We start from the raw sequence: 21,164 nt of genomic DNA, 5'->3' as shown, positions 1-21,164 counted from the left end.
TAGTTTCTGTTTTATGTAACATATATTGTATACTAATCTTAAAAGCATACACATATTAAGAAAGATGCCTCTCATATACGTCTTTTTAAGATTTAAAAAGGAACACATGCATTTGGTAAGATATTCAAACTGTGCTACATGGTGTGCACGATGCATGATTTTGCTTTCCTTGCTCTGACCCCTAGTCTCTCAGTCCCCCTCAGCAGTATTTTCCAGATACATGTATAAATACACATACAACCCTTTTAAAGTACACACTGTTTATCATACACAGTGTTTTGTGCTTTGCTTTTTTTCACTTAGTACGTCTTGGAGGTGTAAAATAAGCACTAAGTTCAACCTCATTATTTTTAAGTATTCTGTTGTATGTACCATTATTTATTTAGCCTAGCTTAATGTTTGTTTTTGTTTTTATTTTTGTTTTATTTATTTTTGGCTGCATGGGTCTTTGTTGCTGTGTGCGGGCTTTCTCTAGTTGTGGTGAGCGGGTGCTGCTCTTGGTTGCGGTGAGTGGGCCTCTCATTGCGGTGGCTTCTCCTGTTGCGGAGCATGGGCTCCAGGTGCGTGGGCTCTAGGCGCATGGGCTCTAGAGTGCAGGCTCAGTAGTTGTGGCGCACAGGCCCAGTTGCTCCACGGCATGTGGGGTCTTCCCGGACCAGGGCTCGAACCTGTGTCCCCTGCGTTGGCAGGCAGATTCTTAACCACTGCACCGCCAGGGAAGCCCAGCCTAGCTTAATGTTGATTGCTCTGTTCTGGGTCATAAAGCTTCCTAAGTAACAGGGAAGGCACACAGTACATGGATTCGCGCCTGTGTGTGTGTGCGTGTGCACATGTATGAACATTGGAGGAGTAATAGAGGCTTTACTTATCTTTAGTTGACAGAGATTGTCAGCTCACGGACTGTTTGCCACCCACCTGTTCTTCTGACTCTACGACTGATTGCTTGCAACTTGTCACGCCATGGTATCAAATGGGGTGTAGGAATACTCCACAGCCAGCCCACACAGCTGTGCTTCCTCACAATGCTCAGTGGTCCACCATCATGTATTTTGTGGTTTAGGATTATGAATGTTCCCTAGTTTAATCAAAGATTAAGTTTTTCTGTTTTTTTTTTTAAATTATTTTTAGTTAGCTACAGAAAGATGAGGACAGAGATGTCTTAAGTCTCTAGGAATCAACTATGAAATTGTTTGTTTTGCATGTTTGAAGAGTGTAAATTTTAAAAATTGGTCTTATGTACTTATATTTTCTTACAGATTACCATCCATGACTATCCTTTGACTCAGTTCTGAACTGGTAGACTTTTTTGGTTTCTGAGCAATTGCATGTTACCAATTAACTTCTAAGGTAGAGCTTTCTTACTACATACTTCCCAGTGGAAAACTTTTTCCTCCCTGAGGAGATTGAAACAAAAATGTTCGGCTTTCTTCATGTTTTTGATGTTTTTCATTGATTACCACGTCCTCCCATTTTTTTGGATATCAGAGATCTGTTATTTGGTTTCCTTGTTAGAGATCTGTTATTTGGCTTAAGAACACCTTACAAAAAACTTTATTTCTTGAAGTGAGGACTTTTCAGGTAAGGGCCAAATTAGATCCAGCCCTTTCTGAGTTATTTCTCATATATGCGCATTCTTGAAATGTGGTTGAGACTGTGTCAAGGTTGCCTTTTAGAGCAAGTCAAAGGATAGTGTTTTCTCTGTCATGGTGATTCCCTAAATAATCATTTGCTTTAGTCTAGAGCAGGAGTTGGTGAACTTTTTCTATAAAGGGCCAGATAGTAGATATTTTAGGCTTTGTAGGTCCTAGTTTCTATTGCGATCACTGAACTGCAGTTGTAGCACAAATGTAGGTGTAGACAACATGTAAACAAGTCACCGTGGCTGCGTTCCAATAGAACTTTAGTTATAAAACAAGTGATGGGCCAGATTTGGCTCATGAGCCATAGTTTGGTGATGGTCTATTTTGGGTAGCCTCCTTGAGAAATTGTGTCTTCTGTTTTTAGGTTCTGATGCTTATAGATGCCAGTTTTGGGTTTGAAATGGAAACATTTGAGTTCCTAAACATCTGTCAAGTACATGGCTTTCCTAAAATTATGGGCGTTCTCACTCACCTAGATTCCTTTAAGTATAATAAGCAACTGAAGAAGACAAAGAAGCGACTAAAACACAGGTTCTGGACAGAAGTCTACCCGGTAGGAAGAGAATTAATTATTGAATACTAACACTCTAATCCTTTAAAAATAGAATGAGTGGGAGAGATTAACAAACATCTTTACAGGATCACCTCCTTCGTTTCCTTAATATATCTGTTCATAGTCCCTAGAATATTTTCTTGAGATAGTCTTTATTCCGGACCTCTTGGTGTGTCTCATTTGTCTCTGCATCCCCCAGCACCAGGCAGTGTCTGGCTCTAAGTATTTTGGATTTGTGATTTAATAGAATTTGTCCAAAGCTTTTCCTTGTTACAGGACCAGGAACTACAGCGCACACATACTGCCACTCCTTCCTCTCCCCCATACTACTGTGTTGTGTCCCATCGGTCATAAAATTTTTTCTGTGCCCAGGAGCCTCACTGTTCCTTATGTATCCATACTCCAGATAGAGTCCACTGCTTGACTTGAAACTAAATATATTTGCAGTTCTGTCCGTACAAAGCCCTAAAAAGATGAGTCCTGAAAGAAGCCAGAGAAGTTCTGGAAGCATTGGCACAGTGGGTCACTAGAAGTCTCCCTTTCTTAGGATTGCTTCTTATTTAAAGGCCTTTATTTTGGTGCAGTGTTGACAAGAATTTCATTGAAATTTAATTTTTTGTTTTTCTTAATATTTAGGGTGCCAAGCTATTTTACCTTTCTGGAATGGTACACGGAGAATATCAAAACCAAGAAATTCACAATCTGGGCCGTTTTATTACAGTTATGAAGTTTAGGCCTCTTACATGGCAGACTTCTCACCCTTATATCCTGGCAGACAGGTAAAAAGTGAATGCAAACTTTTTCTTCCTGACCCATATGTTTCAAAGCTAAAAAGTTAGGAAAAGAACAATAATAGAGCTTATTTTGTCTTATTATTGAATAGTGGTAAGAGAAATGTACTTGATGGAAAATATCTACTTTTTTTGTATCATTACTTAAAGATGCTGTGGCTTCAGGAGTAAAGTATGAAACGTTTAAAAAAATGTGAGGATTCTGAAGCATTTAAGGCTACAGGATGTGGGCCCCATCCTGCTTTTTTATCCTTAATTTTCAGTGATGCTGCCTTTGGACCGTGGTGCTCCAGTCACTCAGATGTGCCCTGTGCTTTCCTTCCTTTATGCTTTTTTCATATATTTTGTCAGCCTGGAATACCCTTTCTCCACCTGCCAAAATCCAAGCCACACTAAAAAAGGTCACAGCTTAATCTTCTTCCATAAATGGTTTTTCTGGGTATGTTCTCTACTTTTCCTCAACTCCAGGGCCATGTCGTTTCCCATTTTTGGTGTCTTGCTTGTGGAATGTGTATCCTGTAGAGCCTGAGAGAGATGCAGTCATGTGTTTGCCCCTTTGCCCGTGGTAGATGGTGAAGCCTGCTCCCTTATTTCTGTATTTTCTATACTTTTCTAAACAATATGTGCAGTGGATTACTGAATGTGATGAATCACTGAAATGTGAAGAGAGGTACAAGAACTCTGACATTTATTTCTGCCATATAATTGGGTTTTATTTTTCTAGGATGGAAGATTTGACAAACCCAGAAGATATTCGAACAAATATCAAGTGTGACCGAAAGGTGTCTCTTTATGGTTATCTAAGAGGAGGACACTTGAAAAATAAAAGCCAAATTCACATACCAGGTATCCTTTTGTTGTAAAATATGCTATATTTGTAAAACTCTTGGGATGACTTCATTTCTCAGGAAAACTGAAAAATGGCCAGACAAGATAGAGCCATCTTCCTGGAGGTTTTTTTTTTTTCTTTCTTTCTTTTTTTTTTGCGGTACGCGGGCCTCTCACTGTTGTGGCCTCTCCCCGTGTTGCGGAGCACAGGCTCCAGACGCGCAGGCTCAGCGGCCATGGCTCACGGGCCCAGCCGCTCTGTGGCATGTGGGATCTTCCCGGACTGGGGCACGAACCCATGTCCCCTGCATCGGCAGGCGGACTCTCAACCACTGCGCCACCAGGGAAGCCCTTCCTGGAGGTTTTAAGAGTTAACTCAGCTCTGCATTGGCCACCCAAGGTGGAGTTGACCACATTTCCTCTGCTCTGATGGTGTTTAGCTAAAGAGATACAGTGCTAGTGTCAAACCATGCCCTTGTTGTGGTTGAAGCCTTCGGACTGTGGGCCATTTCTGCTGCCAGTCACTTGTCAGCTGAAGCCATCTTCCTGTGTCTGTCTTCCAGGTGTAGGAGATTTTGCTGTGAGTGACGTCAGTTTCCTCCCAGACCCTTGTGCGCTTCCTGAGCAACAAAAGAAGCGCTGTTTAAATGAGAAGGAGAAGTTGGTGTATGCACCTTTCTCTGGAGTTGGTGGTGTGCTGTATGACAAAGATGCGGTCTATGTCGACCTTGGGGGCAGCCATGGCTTCCAGGAATCGGTGAGAGGGAAGTCACGGGAAGTTATGTAGTCACCTTTTATTTACTGAAGCTTTTAATCTTTAGTCAATATTTATGATAAAGGCCACAGTGCATATTGTAAATGTTCAAAATACTTAAATTGCACCCAGCAGAGAGTAAAAGTCACATCCTCCATACCTCCCTGCTGACACACAGGGGATCCCGTGTCCCCAGTGTGAGCTTTGGAAGCAGTTTGGTGCCTGTACTTCCCATTTCTCATCATATAAAATCGATACGTTTTCTAGCTCTCTTTGATCATTCTCTTTTTTTTCTGTTTTTCTCTAAACATATACATATTTATTTAGATTATATATCTAAATTATTATATATTATTTGCAGATACCATATATATGGTATTTGTGTGTGTGTTAGAGAGCAATAGTATTTGTTATATGGGGTCCAACTGTAAATGCTTTTGCAACTTTTTGAGGGCACCTAAGAATATGTGAATCTGTTTTTCCCCTGTTAGTATTCATAGAACTGCTTCAGTTTTTTCATAGCTGTGTAGTATTTCATCGTATAGATAAACTTCGTTTACTGAACCAATCCTTGGAGGGCTATGGGGCTCAGTCCCCGTTTCCCCTGGTTTGAGCAGTACTATAGTGAGTGCCTTCGCACATGCAGCTTTGCCCACTGGGAGGGGTCTTTTTATGCAGTAAATTCCTTGAAGTGCAATTTTTGTATCAAAGGTGACAGATTTTAAAAAAATAGACTCCAGATTTTTATTTCTTTGACTGATCTGAAATGGGATTTTTCTGTAAATGCTTTCTGTAGCATTAGCAACACAGTATTTAGGTTATCAGACTGTATACTCCATGCACTTTGGAAAAGTTTAATGAGGACAGATAAATTTTAGGCCTTGTTGTAAGAATTCTTCTTTTTCTTCCTCTTCTTTTTTTTTTTTTTGAGGCAGTAAGAAAGGTTCTCAGAAACTGTGTTTAAGGTAATTTTGAGAAACTGATTGAAACCAGTGTGTTTTTCTTCAGAATCCTTGTGCATTCCTCACTTTCCCTTTCTTGGTCGCCTTGACAGGAGGAGGTGAGGCCCACCCATGAACTGGTCCAGAGTCTCATTTCCACCCATTCCACTATTGATGCCAAGATGGCTTCAAGTAGAGTGACACTGTTTTCTGATTCCAAACCACTGGTGTCAGAGGATATAGATAATCAAGGGTAAGTGTGCTGTTTTTGTGTTCTTAAAAAAAAATTATATTACATAAGTTTATATCATACATCATCCTGCCATCATACAACGTTTTGGTGGGATTCATTCCAGGTTGTTTGGTTTTGCTTTTTGCTTTGTACATGCTTGTGTTTCTGAGGGCTCTTTACTTATGTGACATTACATGGAAGTATTTTCTTGAAATCATATGAAGGATTCAGTTTTTCAACAGACTCAGAATATTCCTTAAATTTCACAAAACCTTTTCCATAGGTTGCTTTTGTTTCTTAGGAGTCCTGAAGCCACTTGGCTTTATTTTAATGGCCAAAATTACAAGCAGAGTCAGGGAGCTTTTTCAGGCTGCTGTCCAGAAGCCACATACCTTGTCTCTAAAATTTTTACTTAGATTGTGTTGTAATATCTCCTGTGGCTTAATTTCCACTAATATAGGGCTTATGTGAATTATTGTCAGTCTGGGTTGGGAATTTGTATATTTATACATAGTGGGTATTTTGGTTTTATTGTAGTGATTTATGACTGCCAATAAAAATTAGTCTGAAAATGACTGAGATCATCTAATTTATCATTTATTATAAGTATATACAAAAGCAGGAAAAATTTTTTGGAAAAAATCATCTGCTGCCCTCTAACTAGCAGATGGTATAGCATGGTAATTAAGTGCAGTGGGCCTACTAGTTTGAGGAAATCAATTAATTTCCTAATATCTCACAGGAGTTGTGATGATTAAACACAATAGTGCACATAAACTACTTATCATGGTGCCTGACAGATAAGAAGTATCACTAAAAGATCCCTGTTATTACAATCATTATTATTAGCTCTTTTCATTTTTGAGCATTCCTGTAATTATCCTTGTGTACATGGATACTCTAATATAATTACCATTATAATACAGGTAAAATTTTTATATTTATATTGTGAACATTTCCATTTTCTATATAGTTTCTTATATATAGTCATCATTTTGTTATTATTGATGTATTCAAACTTATCCATTCTCGTTTAGTACAATTTTTAGTATTTTTCTAATTGTTTTTTTTTTACACTTTTATATAATACTGTTACATTAAATAGCTTGATAGTTTTTTATTTCATCCCATATTTTTGGCATCTTGATGATTCTTCTTTATCAAGCATTGCATTGGTGATTTCAAAATGGGAATATTCTTAAGTTATTCCTTCTCTATTCGTTAGCTGGCATTCTTTAACAAAGAGCTTTCACCCCTTTATTTTAGTATCACTGTTGACTAATGGAGTTTTAAAAAAATATTTGTTATTATCCCATTACTATCATTAGACTTTGTGATGCTTATATTGTCCCTTCAGTCTGTCTTCTGTGTCCTTTTGGCGTGTCCCTGTTAGTGCTTGAGCACTTTTTGCTTTCTGACAGCAGGATGTTCCAGCTTATTTTGTACTTTCCCTGCCTTGGACCTGCAGTCAGCCATTTCTCTAAGGATCATCTGTTTCAAGCTTGGAACTAATGGGTCTTCTAAAAGATCTATTAAGCACTCACTTCCCTTTTGAGCAGTTTCTTTCTAAAATTAGATGTTTTTTTATAAAGGTTATCTCTTTATTTTCTCTATAAGTTCTTTTGTAGAGTGGTATTATGGAAATATGCATGAGTTTGCTTATTAACTATTCCAGTATTTATCACATCATTCCTTTATATGCTACGTCATTTAAAACCATTCCTTGACATTATTTTCTATTTCTTTGCATATTTATTGACTTGCAGATTAACTGGTTATTGTACAAACAGAATTATTTTGCATTTTCTCTTTAATATAGGCTGTGGATGCCAAAAGAGGAAAAGCAGGTGGATTTAAAAACTGGTCGAGTGCGTCGGAAAGCCATTTTTGGAGATGAAGAAGATGAATCTGGAGATAGTGATGATGAAGATGATAAAGAAATGTCTGAAGGTGACAGGTTGGAAAATAGCTCTAGTGATGATGAAACAGAAGAGGAGGAAGATGCTGAAATGACTGGTAAACAGTATATGTCTGGTAAAGGTATCAAACGGCAAAAACTTGAGATGGAAGAAGACGTTGAGGTGGATTTGCCAGCGTTTGCTGACAGCGATGATGACCTTGAGAGAAGCTCAGTAGAGGAAGCAACAGAGGAAGCTGATGAAAGCATTGAAGAAGAGGATTCCACTGCAGAGGAAGAGAGGGATATTTTAGAATCTAAAGCTGTTAGAGAAGGTGGTAAGCCAGGACTGTTACAAACTAATGATCTGAGTGATAGTTTGAATCTGGAGAAGTCTTTGACAATGAAAAAACCAACCTTCACCACTTCAGATTCAGGTCATTGCACAGCTGAAGAGGCATTTGCATCTGAAGATGAATCTGAAGAAAACTCTCTCAGTACAGAGGAGGAGGATTCAGAAAATGAAGAGGTTATTAGGAAAAAGTTTCCAAAGCCTTCTCAAGTGGTCAGTAGTCAGAAACTGGGGTCAGAGAAGTTAATTGATGAGACCAGTGATATAGAAGACTTACTCAGAGAGGAAGAAGATTATAAGGAAGAAAATAACTATTCCACAGAAACTTCAGGTATGCTTAAATTTAATTTAACTGCCGTTACAAACTTGGCACTGAAAATGTTCTACAAATAGAATCTCTACCATTTGGGGTCTACTGTTTTGGAGACTTTGTTAACTGTTTAAGTATTACACCTCATTAAAGGATTTCAGGATGGATGAGTGATGAGCTTGAAGCAGAGAGGACAGACAAACAGACTTAACTGATGTCTGTGTTCGTCCTTTTAGGTGCCCTCAAGTGGAAGGAAGACCTTTCCAGGAAGGCAGCTGAGGCCTTTCTGAGGCAGCAACAAACAACTCCAAACCTTCGAAAGCTCATTTATGGGACAGGTAAAGGAGCTCTGGTTCAGATCTAGAAACATTTTAGTTTCTTAGACTATTTTCTGAAAAGGAGATGAAGAAATTGGTTAGAGGATTTGGGAGGTACTTTAGATATCCATAAGATATTCCTGGCTGTCATAGTTTATATTTGGCAGATGTTTTTAATCATCAGCTCATGAGGACCGTAAATCAGTCGTACGAAGTAGATTTATGGGTTTGCCATAAAACTTTTGATAAGAATAGTCTTCATTATGTCATTTTGTACCCCCTGTAGAAAATCCGTCATGAATTTTTTTGTAGAATTTCGTACCAGAAAAATAATTCTGCCTGAAAAGGTGTTTTCTCCTCTCTGAGAATGGGTGCTCTGTATTACTCATTCTGTTTTTTCCTTTTGCCTTTCTCCTCTGATTTTATATTTTATTAAATTTGTCTATATGTTCTTTTTGGAAAGAGCTTGACTCAGTAATGCAAAAAATAAAGTGGTGAACCTGATATTGTGGTCCCTATTTACTGTATGGTTAGAACAAGGCCAAGGAGTATATGTGAGGTAGGAGCATGGAACCGGGGGTTGGTATTTACTGACTTCCATTCAGGTTTTGTCTAAGTACTCTTAGGGATTAGAGACTCAGCACTCTTTAAGAGAAACTCTTTATGATAATTGAAAGCTCTGTCTTTAAATGTCCCCTCCCTACCCCATCCCCCAGTATTTTCCCTCCTCAATGGACACTTTGCTGTTGCCTTGCAGGAGGGCAGATGTCCTCCAGACCTGCTCAGCAGTAGTATTCCATGACCTTTCTGTGTCTGTGGCTGATGCGCTCAGGGACACACACCATACCTACTGCAAACAGAGACCCTCAGTCCCTAGTCCTCTAGCAGGTGGATTTATTCTCACTTTTCTATCATGGTGGTCTCTTTAGTGACAGAGGATAATGAAGAAGAAGATGGTGATACCAAGGAAGAGCTCGGAGGGTTGTTTCGTGTCAGCCAGTCTGCCAGCGAGTGTAAGCACAAGGCTGACTCTTTGGACTGCTCCAGATTTCATGTGGAGGTGCCCCATGATTGGGATTTAGAGGAGGTGAGGCTGAATGTAAATAGTGTGTTTGACTTATGAGAAAATTAGGGAATTTTTTAAAAAGATTATGTGATTTCAGTATTGCCTACCTGTTATTTGCTTTTTTTTTTTTAACATCTTCATTGGAGTATAATTGCTTTAAAGTGGTGTGTTAGTTTTCAACTCTTAGTGTGAATAGTATTGTTAATCTTTATTTTGAAGCATTTCAGTAGGTTTTCATACATTTGAGATACTTTGTGTTTTATAACTAGGAGATACGTAGTGTCCCTGAGTTAACATTTATAATTTCTACTATTTGTAAGCAAACAGGAATCCATGACACTGGTAAATTTTCTTCCCCCACTCATCACTCTCTAGTCCCACTAGAGAATTCATTCAGTTCTTAAACTTGCCAGGTTTAATCCCATCTTAGACCTCTTGTTTTCTTTTCTGGAATGTTCTTCTGATCTTCCCAAGGCTGACTTCTTTTGATCATTCGGTTTAGCTGAAATGTCACTCCTCAGGGAGGCCCAATGACTATCATATTATGTATTTTAATTCACTGGGTAGCACTTGTGCACTTTACGAGATTTTTATGTAAGCATTTTTTTGGGTAAAATTTAATACAGATTATAGAAAACCACATAAAAGTAATTGTTTAGCTTAATGGATTACTGCATGAGCACCTCTGTAACCACCATGTGTCCATCCTAGTCATAGTCCTCTCCTCCCTGCAGAAGGAATCACGACTCTTACGGTAATCATTTCCTTCTTTTCTTTATAATTTCATCCTTCACGTATGTATCAGTAAACACCAAAGTTTAGTTTTACCAGGTTATTTTTGTTTATTTTTCTCTATGCCTTTTAAATCTCTCAATCTACAATATTCCCCTCCACCCATCTCTTTTTTCCTTACCTTTTCAGTTGTTTAAGAAACCAAGTATTTGATATGTAGAGTTTCTCATATTCTGGATTTCCTGGACGCATTGCATCCCTATGTACAGTCTGTCAGACTTGACTCTTCTCTGTATTTCCTATAAATTGGTACAGAGCGATACCAATAGAATTGTTTATGGTGATGGGTAAATAATTGTCTTATGTGGCTACTTGTGGCTATTGAGCACTTTAAATGTGGCTAGTGAGACAGAAGAACTAAAATTTTAATTTTATTTAAGTTTTGTTTAATTTTAATTAGAACTTAAATAACCACATGTTGTAGCTACCCTCTGGACAGTGCATCTAGAAGTTTGATTAGATTTAGGTTTGAGGTTTTCGTTTTTTGTTTTCAGATTTTTTGGCAAGACTGCTTCCTAGGTGGTGGTGTTTTTTCATTAGGAGGCACATAAAATCATCTTGTGATGTTAGCTATTGATGCTCAATGCCTAGATCCATTAATTTGTTAAGGATGTAAAATGGTGATATTTTGTTCAAATTTCTCTTGTTAGCTGGAATACTTCTGTAAAGAGAAACTTCTCATCTATTATTTGGTTACCCAGTTCCATATAAGCAGTATAAATGCTTGATTATTTTTATCAGTTTTCAGAACGATTCTCCAAAGGTGACTCTTTTTTTTTTTAAGTTTTTTTTAAACTCATGAATTTAAATATAGTTGACGTGTTTCCTTCCACTGCACTTGTTATCCTTACTGATGATCATATTTATCGCATCTGTGACCAGTGAGAGTCTCTTCAAATTGGCTCCTGAGTCCTTTTGACATGATCCTAGTAGTCCTTAGATTGCTTCATTGCTGTCTGATATGATAAGGTGTTCCAGTATCATCTTGTACATTTCTGATGCCAGACTTGGAAACAGCCATAAGAAGTCCTGATTTTTCTTAGTACAAAATGGTATTTCAACATCACAGTCTAGGTCTATGTATACTCATTGCTATGGGTCGGTCATTGTTTCTAGGCCTTTTCAGTGACCAGAGCTAGGAAAATTCATACCTACATTTTCAGTTCAGATTCAGGACTACAGGGTTCTTACTTAATCTCTTTTATCTTATGTTTATATCTCTTGTTTTTCCACTGTAGAATTAGTCCCTGTTTGAACTTGAAGATGATTAAATTAGAAAATTGTGTAATTATTTGCTTTATCCCAATTGTACATAGAAGTGTCAGAATAACATTACACATGTTTCTATTAATATGGTTACTAAAAACAGTTAAAGTTTTTTCCTTTATTTTAAAAAAATATATTTATTTATTTATTTGGCTGTGCGGGGTCTTAGTTGCGGCATGCGGGATCTTCATTGCTGTGTGCGGTATCTTTTAGTTGCAGCATGCGGGATCTAGTTCCCTGACCAGGGATCAAACCCGGGCCCCCTGCATTGGGAGCACGGAGTCTTAACTGCTGGACCACCAGGGAAGTCCCCTGAAGTTTTTTTCTTATATGTTCTCCCTTTTGTTTTTTCAAAAGTGGCTATACCATTTTGCATTCCCACCAGCAGTATATATAGCTTTTGGGTCCTCCACATTGGAATAACATCACCAACACTTGTTATTACCTGTTGTTGTTTTTCTTGTTTTTTATTGTTATAACCATTCTAGGAGGTGTGATGTAATATCTCATTGCAGTTTTGATTTGCCTTTCCTGATGGCTAATGATGTTAGACATCTTTTCATGTGCTTGTTTTCCATTTGTATATATTATTTGAAGAAATATCTATTCATACTATTTTCCCATTTAAAAAATTGGGTTATTTGTCTTTTTATCATTGAGTATGTATTCAGGATCCAAGTCCCTTATCAGATATATGATTTGCAAATATTTTCTTCTATTCTGTAGGTTATCTTTTCTGTGCTCTTTGAAGCACGAAGTTTTAAATTTTGATGAAGTCCAATTTCTCTGTATTTTTGTTATTGTTGGTATCATATCTAAGAAACCATTGCCAAATCCAAAATCATGAAGATTTACTCCTATGGTTTGTGTAAGGGTTTTATAGTTTAGCTCTTACATTTAGGTCTTTGATACACTTTGAGTTAATTTTTGTATTTGGTGTGAGATGAGTCCAACTTCATTCTTTCGCATGTGGATATCTAGTTGTCCTAGCACCTGTTGAAAAGTCTGTTCTTTCCCCTATTGCCTTGTCTTGGCACCCTGGGTGAAAATCACTTGACCGTAGTTACATGGGTTTATTTATGGACTCTTAATTATATTCCATTGATCTATACATCCGTCCTTATGTTGTACCATACTTTTTTTTTTTTTTTTTTGCGGTACGCGGGCCTCTCACCGCCGTGGCCTCTCCCGCCATGGGGCACAGGCTCCAGACGCGCAGGCCCAGCGGCCATGGCCCACGGGCCCAGCCGCTCCGTGGCATGCGGTATCCTCCCGGACCGGGGCACGAACCCGTGTCCCCCACATCGGCAGGCGGACCACCAACCACTGCGCCACCAGGGAAGCCCAGTACCATACTATTTTGATTACTATTGTTTTGTAGTAAGTTTTGAAATCACGAAGTGTGAATCCCCCAACTTTGTTCTTTTTCAAGATTGTTTTGTCTTTTCTGGATCCCTTGGGTTTTCTATATTTTAGAATCAAAGAATTCTTTGCAGAATCTTCTTCTGCAAAGAAACCAACTGGGATTCTGATAGGGATTGCACTGACTTGGGTAGTATTGAGACCTTAACAATACCAAGTCTTCTAATCTGTTAACATGGGATGCCTTTCCATTTATTTAGATCTTTCAAGAATGTTTTGTAGTTATCAGAGTATAAGCTTTGCAAGTCTTTTGTTGGATTTATTCCTAGTATTCTTTTTGATGTGATTGTAAAAGGAACTGTTTTCTGAATTTCATTTTTGGATATTCATTCCTAGTGTATAGAAATAAAGTTTACTGTTGTATATTGATCTAGTATCTTGCAATCTTGCTGAAGTCATTTATTCTGATAGTTTTTCAGTAGATTCCTTAGGGTTTTCTATACACAAGATCATACCACCTGTGAATAGAGATAGTTTTTCTTTCTAAACTGGATGCCTTTTATTTTAATTTCTTGCCTAATGGCCCTGACCTAGAACGCCTAGTACAATGTTGAATACAAGTGATGAGAGGAGACATCCTTGTCTTACTCCTGATCTTAAGGGGAAAGCTCTCAGTCTTTCACCATTAAGTGTGATGTTAACTGTGGGTTTTTTATGGATGCCTTTTATCAGATTTAAGAAGTTCCCTTCTAAGTTTGTTGAGGGTTTTTATCATGGAGGGTCTATTTTTTTAAATTTATTTGGTCCCTTGTTCCCCTAAGTCAATTGTTAAGCTTCATGAAAGCAAGGATCTTTTGGAACAGTTTGCCATTCAGTGCCTGCAGAGCTTCTTGGCACAGAGTAGATGTTCAGTAAATTATTTACTGAGTGATTGTAGGCATGAAGGAATGAATAAATGAGCAGATTTGCTTTTGCATCCATTGTAATCATGCTAGCTTCAAGGCTACTCTTTGAGAGTGAGGTTGTATCTGAAAAATGTGAATCATGATTAAAATGTGATTGAAAGCCAGGACCTATGTGAAGATTTCTTTATATGTGCTTTTGAGCCCTTGGCAGTGAGTGACATGTACTGTCTTAAGTCAGGTTCCCCAGGAAGCAGTCTGAAACAGAGAGTTGTGTACAAGTTTTAGCCTGTATTTGAGAGGTGCACCCAGCATCCACTACATGTGTGTACTGGATGATCTGGCAGATCTGAGACGGGGAGCCTCATCAATACTCTTTGTACTGTTGGGCTCATACAAGACACTTTGTCTTTGGCAGAGGAATTACGTTTTCAAACAGCCATGATAAGTCTGGATTAACGAATTAGTAAATATCTGTTTGTTTACTTATGAAGTCACTGGGCTGACGTTTTCCGTATCCACTGGTTAATGCTATAATATTTATGTTTTTATATCTGTTGTTATACTGTCTACATCAGTTATTTCATAGGCCCACTTGGAATGAAAATATCCATAGAAGTGTCTTGAAAAGTATTTAAAGGCAAATTGTCACCTACTGTTTCTCAAAGCAGTTATTTATTGAATGATTGGAGCCTGTCAACTAAGCTGACTTTTCTGTATAAGGTTATGAACAGTATCAGAGATTGCTTCGTGACTGGGAAGTGGGAAGAGGATAAAGATGCAGCCAAGATCTTAGCAGAAGATGGTAAGTAAACGGCTGTATTCTTCAGAGAAGACTGCCTTCTCTCTATATTATTTTCTTCCATATCTTTAATAGTCAAGTTGAAAATATTAGTCAATTGTGAAATGGCTTGGGGAACTCTGACAAGAGTTCTGACAGGAGTAACATTCTAGTTCCTCCTTTCATGATGGTCTTATTTTTTCCCTCTGGTTAGTTGACTTATTAGATATGGACATTGAAGAAGAGTGGGAAGCTTTCCATAAATTTTATCATGCATTGTTAAAAATAGTCATTCTTGTTTATGTGCTGTGATTAGATTCAGTTTAAGCATTTTTGGCAGGCATGCATAGGTATGTAAAGGCTTCCTAAGAAACATTTTCAGTTTCTTCTATGATCATTGGTCAAATTTGGTTTTCTTGTAGTGGTGGTTGTGGTTTTTGTGTTTATATTTTGACATTTTCATGAGATATTCTTCATAATATTTTCTGACAAGACTTTCAGTGAAGTTTTGAATTTATAATAGAATAAAGTGCTCATCTGTTACTTGCACTTTCTCATTTCTAACATTGTTCCTGTTTTTCTTTTTCTTTTTTGTTTTTTAGTTAGATTTGCACGTTCTTTATTTTGTTAGATCCATAACTTTTGGATTTATTTTTCTCATGATTAAAAAATTAACAAGGTTTGATTTTTTTCTTTTTCTTGTATTTGTTAGTTGTGGGATTAGAAAAGGAATTTTTTGGTTTTGTTTTTAAGGAAAGCACTTTTAAAAATTAAGGTATAGCTTAATGTTCAACCTAATATATTTTGACAATTATATACACTTATATCCATCACCCAAAACGAGAATAAGAACATTTCTGTCACACCCTAAATGTTTGTCTGTGTCCTTTGCAGTCAGCACTCACCCCCTACCCCAGGCAGCCACTTTTGGATTTCTGTCACCATAGATTTGTTTTGCCTGATCTTGGACTTCATACAGATGTAGTCAGACAGTATGTATTTTTTAGTGTCTGGGTTCTTTCCCTCAACACAATGTTTTACTTTTTGATAAATCAACCTTGTTGAGATGTGTTTTACATACAATTAAGTATACCTGTTTTAAGAATATTCTTGTTTGGCTAGTTTGGACAATTGTATATGTTCATGTACTACCATTACAATCAAGAAATAAAGTATTTCCATCACCACAGAAAGAACCCTCATGCCCCTTTGCAGTCAGTCCCTACTCCCACCATCACAGCAGTCCCAAGGCAACCAATGATCTGCTTTCTCTCACTATAAATTAGTTTTGCCTTTTCTAGAATTACATAATAAAAATACTCTCTTTTGTCTGTAGATTCTTTTACTTAGTGTACTGTTTTTGAGGTTCATTCATATTATAATTTGTTTCTTCTTATTGCTGAATAAGTATTCTGTTGCATGGATATGCCAATTGTTTATCCATTTTTCTCTTGGTGGCCATTTAGGTTGTTTGCAGTAGTTGACTATTACAATTAAGGCTGCTCTGAACATTCACATATAGGTCTTTTTTTGTGGAAATTGGTTTTCATTTCTCCTTGGTAATACCTAGGAGTAGAATGGCAGAGCTATGGGGTGGGTAGATGGACACCCAACTTGATAAGAAACTAATAGAGTGTGACTCCATTTTTAATGTTAGACTGATGACAGCTCTTAAGCCCCACCTGTTCTGTCCCCCTTTCTGGCCTACATCTGAGCAAGCTGATAAAAAAGGCAAGGTGCTTCTCTTTTGGCATCAGGAGGGAGTTCAAACCATATACACTCCAGCTGTCACCAAAGCCCCACCACCTCCTAACCACCAATAGCTCAAGCTATTCTCCTTTCCCGCCTGCTCTCCCAAGCTGTATTTGAACTAGCTTGGGAAGTCTGCCCTACTGTCCCCCCAAATTATCATTATGTGATTTATAAATCTTTCCATATCCTCTTGATTCATGTGTGTGTTATCTGTCTCAATATGCAAACCATATTTTGGGTGGGAGGTTCATCCTGTCTCTGTGGGTTGATCACAAAGTAAACTGCCCCACAGTTCTTCAAAGAGAACTCCAGCAGTGGATGACAATTTCAATTCACATCCTAGTGGGTGTGAAATAGTATCTCGTGGTTTTAATTTGTAATTCCCTGATGACTAAGGACGTTGCGTATCTTTTCATGTGTGTATTGGCCAATTTAATATCTTCCTTTGTGAGGTATTCACTTAGGTCTTTTGATTATTTTTTTAAGTTTATAATAGTTTAGATTTAGAGAAAAATTGTGAATATAGTACAGAGTCCCCACATACCTCACACCCAGTTTGCCCGATTATTATCATCTTACATATGGATGGTACATTTGTCACAACTAATGAACAGAGCACTAACAAAATCTTGGGTCTCTGCCAGTTTGAGCACCTTTCTGTGTGTTAGGGGGCCATTTGTATTTCCTTCCATGACTGTCTTTGAATATGCTTTGCCCATTTTCTATTGGTTATTGTTGATATTTTTTCATACTTATTTATAAGAATTTTTTATATATTAGAGAAATAAGTCTTTTGTGATATGAGGTGCCACATTTAACCCCCTTATTTTAACATTTGTATTTTAACTTTATGATTCTTTCATGTGGAATTTTTTTTTTTTTTTTTTTTTTTTTTTTTTTTTTGCTGTACGCGGGCCTCTCACTGCTGTGGCCTCTCCCGTTGCGGAGCACAGGCTCCGGACACACAGGCTCCGCGGCCATGGCCCGCGGGCCCAGCCGCTCCGCGGCATGTGGGATCTTCCGGGATCGGGGCACGAACCCGTGTCCCCTGCATCGGCAGGCGGACTCTCAACCACTGCGCCACCAGGGAAGCCCTGGAATTTTTTTTTTTAATGAAGTTAGATTTATCACTTTTGCCTTAAATGACTTTTGGGATTTGTCTTATACTTAAAAAGGTCTTTTGTAAAAAAAAAAAAAAAAAAAAAAAAAAAAAGGAGAAGAAAAATCTTCCATTGTTTTTTTCTAGTGCTTCCTGATTTCCTTTTTTTTTTTTTTAACATTTAAATCACTGACTTATCTGCTGCTTATTTTAGTGTGAGTTGAGAGGCATAGATAGACTTTTTCCCAGGTGGCCACCAGGTTCTTTCCAATACTATTTGTTCTTTTCCCAACTGATTAAAATGCTCTTTTTGTCATATTCTTAATTGATAGATATAGAAAAAAGTTTTTGGACTTCTCTAGTTTATGTCATTGATTTCTGTTGGTTCATTCATCATTGCTATGTTTAAAACCCTTATATAGCTTTATAGTATGCAATTAAAACACCAACTATTAAAAATGGTATGACTGGTTCCTATCTCTCCCTGTCTCTGCTAGGTTTTTTAGAATTCTTCTGACTATTCTCTTACTTATTTTTCCATGGAAACTTAAGAATCATCTTTTCTGTTTCCAAAAGAAAGTGTGGTGGATTTGTGTCTTTTTTAGTAGCTGTATTGAGGTTTAATGGATATACAGTAAGCTGCACATATTTAAAGTGTACAGTTTGATAAGCTTTGACATGAGTAGGCAATCACCACAATCAAGATAATGAACATATTTGTCACCCCAAAAGTTTCCTCATGCCACTTGTTAATCCCTCCCTTCTGTCCTTTCCCTATTACCAGGTAACCACTCTTCTGCTTTCTGTCACTATTTACAAGAGTTTATATCCTCTGTAATTTGATATAAATGGAATCATACGGTATGCAGTCTTTTCTAACTTATTGTACTCAGCATAATCATTTTGAGATTCATCCATGCTGTTGCATCTTCATTCCTTTTAATTGCTGCGTAGTTAATTTCTTTTTATTGGTGAGTAGTATTCCATTGTATAATGCAATACAGTTTGTTTATCTGTTCACCTTTTGATGGACGTTTATGTTATTTCCAGTTTGGGGCTATTGCAAATAAAGCTACTGTGAACATTCTTCTACAAGTCTTTGTATGAACAACTGCTTTCATTTCTCTTGGGTACATACCTCAGGGTGGACTAAATGAATCATATGGTAGATGTAGTTCTAATTTTTTTTAAGAAATAGCTAAATTGTTTTCTTTAGTGGTTGTACCATTTTGCATTGCCACTAACACTTTATGAGACTTCCAGTTGCTCCACATCCTTGCCAGTGCTTAATATGTTGGTCTTTTTAATTTTAGACACTTTTTAAGGTTTAGAGTAGTATCTCATTTTTTTTTCCTAATGATTAATGATAATGAGCCTTTTTTCACATGCGTATTTGCCATCTGTGTTTCTTCAGTGAAGTGTCTGTCAAATCTTTTGCCCATTATTTTACTTTGGTTGTGTGTTATTATTGAAGTTTAATTCTTAATTACTTTTTTTTTTTTTTGCGGTACGCGGGCCTCTCACTGTTGTGGCCTCTCCCGTTGCGGAGCACAGGCTCCGGACGTGCAGGCTTAGCACCCATGGCTCACGGACCCAGCCGCTCCGCGGCATGTGGGATCTCCCCGGACCGGGGCACGAACCCGTGTCCCCTGCATTGGCAGGCAGACTCTCAACCACTGCGCCACCAGGGAAGCCCCTTAATTACTTTTGATACAATGCTTTATCACATGGAATTTGCAATTTTTGCCCATTGTGTAGCAAAGACCATCATATATGATCTGTGAATAAAGACAGTTATACTTCTTTCTGTGCTATCTGGATGACTTATTTTTCTTGTCTTAGTACACTGGCTTAAACTTCCAGTACAATGTTGATTAGAAGTGGTCAAAATAGACTATATACATATTGTAATATTACACCAACTATTAACCAACATTTTACCACTTTGAGTAACATGTGGAAACTTTTCTTCCATTTAGGCCCTTTTATCTTCCCCACTTAAAAAGATTTTTTTTATTATTATGTAAGTTACAGATGTACAATATAGTGATCCACACTTTTTACAGATTGTACTCCATTTATAGTTATTATAAAATATTGGCTATATTCCCTGTGTTGTATGGGGAATATATCCTTGTAGCTTATTTTATACCTAATAGTTTGTACTTCTTAATTCCCTACCCCTCTATTAACCCTCCCCACTTCCCTCTTCCCACTGGTAACCACTAGTTTGTTCTCTGTATCTGTGAGTTTGCTTTTTTTTTTGTTATATTTAGTAGTTGTAGTTTCCCCACTTTTAAATATTGGCTTGAATATTAGATAGTGGTATAATTTTTTTGACTATGAAATATGATTTTACAAATTCATAAGAAGATGGATAGTCTGTTCTGTGTATCCATATTTCTGTTCTTTTTTTCTTTTCTTTTTTTTCTGATGGTCTCAGATTTCTCCTTTTATAATTTCCTTTCTGCTTAAGAACTTCCTTTAGCCATTTTTTAAGGGTAAGTATGGTAGCTACAAATTCCTGTAGCTTTCCTTCATCTGAGAATGTCTGTTTCCTTCTTCATTTCTAAAGAATAGATACATAGGCTGTCATTTTACTTGGTGTGCCCCTACAGGTAATCTGTCATTTCTTTCTGGCTGCTTTCAGATATTTTTAATTTGTTTTTAGTTTTCAGAAGTTTGATTGGTGTGAATTTTGTTGGATTTACTCTGTTTGAGATTAACTCATCTTCTTGAATCTGTAAGTTTGTGTCTTTCAACAGATTTAGGAATCTGCAGTCATTATTTCTTTCAGCTCCAGACTCCTTGTGAGACTCTGATGATACAGATGTTGGGATTTTTTTGTTTCTGTCCCACAGGTCTTTGAGGTGCTCTTCATTTGTTTTTAGGCTTTCTCTATGTTGTTCAGACTGAATGAATTCTATCATGCGGCCTCAAGGTCTCTAAGTCCATCCTCTTTCATCTCTATTCTTACTATTGAGCCCATGTAGCCAGTTTTTTAATTTCTGTTACTGTATTTTTCAGTTCTATAATTTCCATTTTGTTCTTCAATTTCTTGTTGAGGTTTTCAGTTTTTTGGTTGTTGCTGTAAGATTTATAGTTGCTTGTTGAAGTTTTTTTTTTTTTTTTTTTGCTTTTATAATTTTATTTATAATGGCTGCTTCAAGGTTCAAGTCAGATAGTTCCAACATCTGATTCATTTCAGTGTTGTTTTCAGTTGTCTTTTCACATTCAAATGATGATTTTCTTGGTTCTGGGTATGACAGGTGATTTTCTATTGTAGCCACACATTTTGTTTGGAGACCCTGGGTCCTATGTAATTTTTAAATCTTAGCAGGCGATCATCCTGTTTAGGTTTAATGTGCAGACCCTGGTCTGCACAACCCCATGGGCTGTGGTTCCAATGACAATTTAATTTCAGAGCCTTTGTGGTACTGTTTTGCTGTACTTGGTTTATCTGGTGCTACTTGTTCCTGCTGGTGCTACTGGTTCCTGCTGGTGCTACCTGGGGGGAACAGAGGAGCTT

At 37.5% G+C, this 21,164-nt stretch overlaps 1 protein-coding gene across 4 annotated transcripts in view; it reads left to right on the top strand.

Annotated features, from left to right (window-relative positions):
• Nucleotides 1–21,164, top strand: part of BMS1 (BMS1 ribosome biogenesis factor) — a 45,125-nt gene that overhangs the window by 5,424 nt on the left and 18,537 nt on the right. For all 4 annotated transcript variants that reach the window (XM_082640497.1, XM_082640499.1, XM_082640498.1 and 1 more), the window contains exons 5-13: nt 2,005–2,193; nt 2,830–2,972; nt 3,709–3,830; nt 4,376–4,569; nt 5,621–5,760; nt 7,559–8,319; nt 8,535–8,636; nt 9,545–9,702; nt 14,727–14,808. In XM_082640497.1, coding sequence (XP_082496623.1) covers nt 2,005–2,193; nt 2,830–2,972; nt 3,709–3,830; nt 4,376–4,569; nt 5,621–5,760; nt 7,559–8,319; nt 8,535–8,636; nt 9,545–9,702; nt 14,727–14,808 — 1,891 coding nt within the window. The remainder of the gene's footprint in view (nt 1–2,004; nt 2,194–2,829; nt 2,973–3,708; nt 3,831–4,375; nt 4,570–5,620; nt 5,761–7,558; nt 8,320–8,534; nt 8,637–9,544; nt 9,703–14,726; nt 14,809–21,164) is intronic.

Source organism: Mesoplodon mirus (genome assembly GCF_964341445.2).
Source record: "Mesoplodon mirus genome assembly, chromosome: 2".
NCBI classification, from domain to species: Eukaryota; Metazoa; Chordata; class Mammalia; order Artiodactyla; family Ziphiidae; genus Mesoplodon; species Mesoplodon mirus.
Note: the sequence above shows the minus strand (reverse complement) of the source record. Positions and strands in the feature narration are given on the sequence as shown.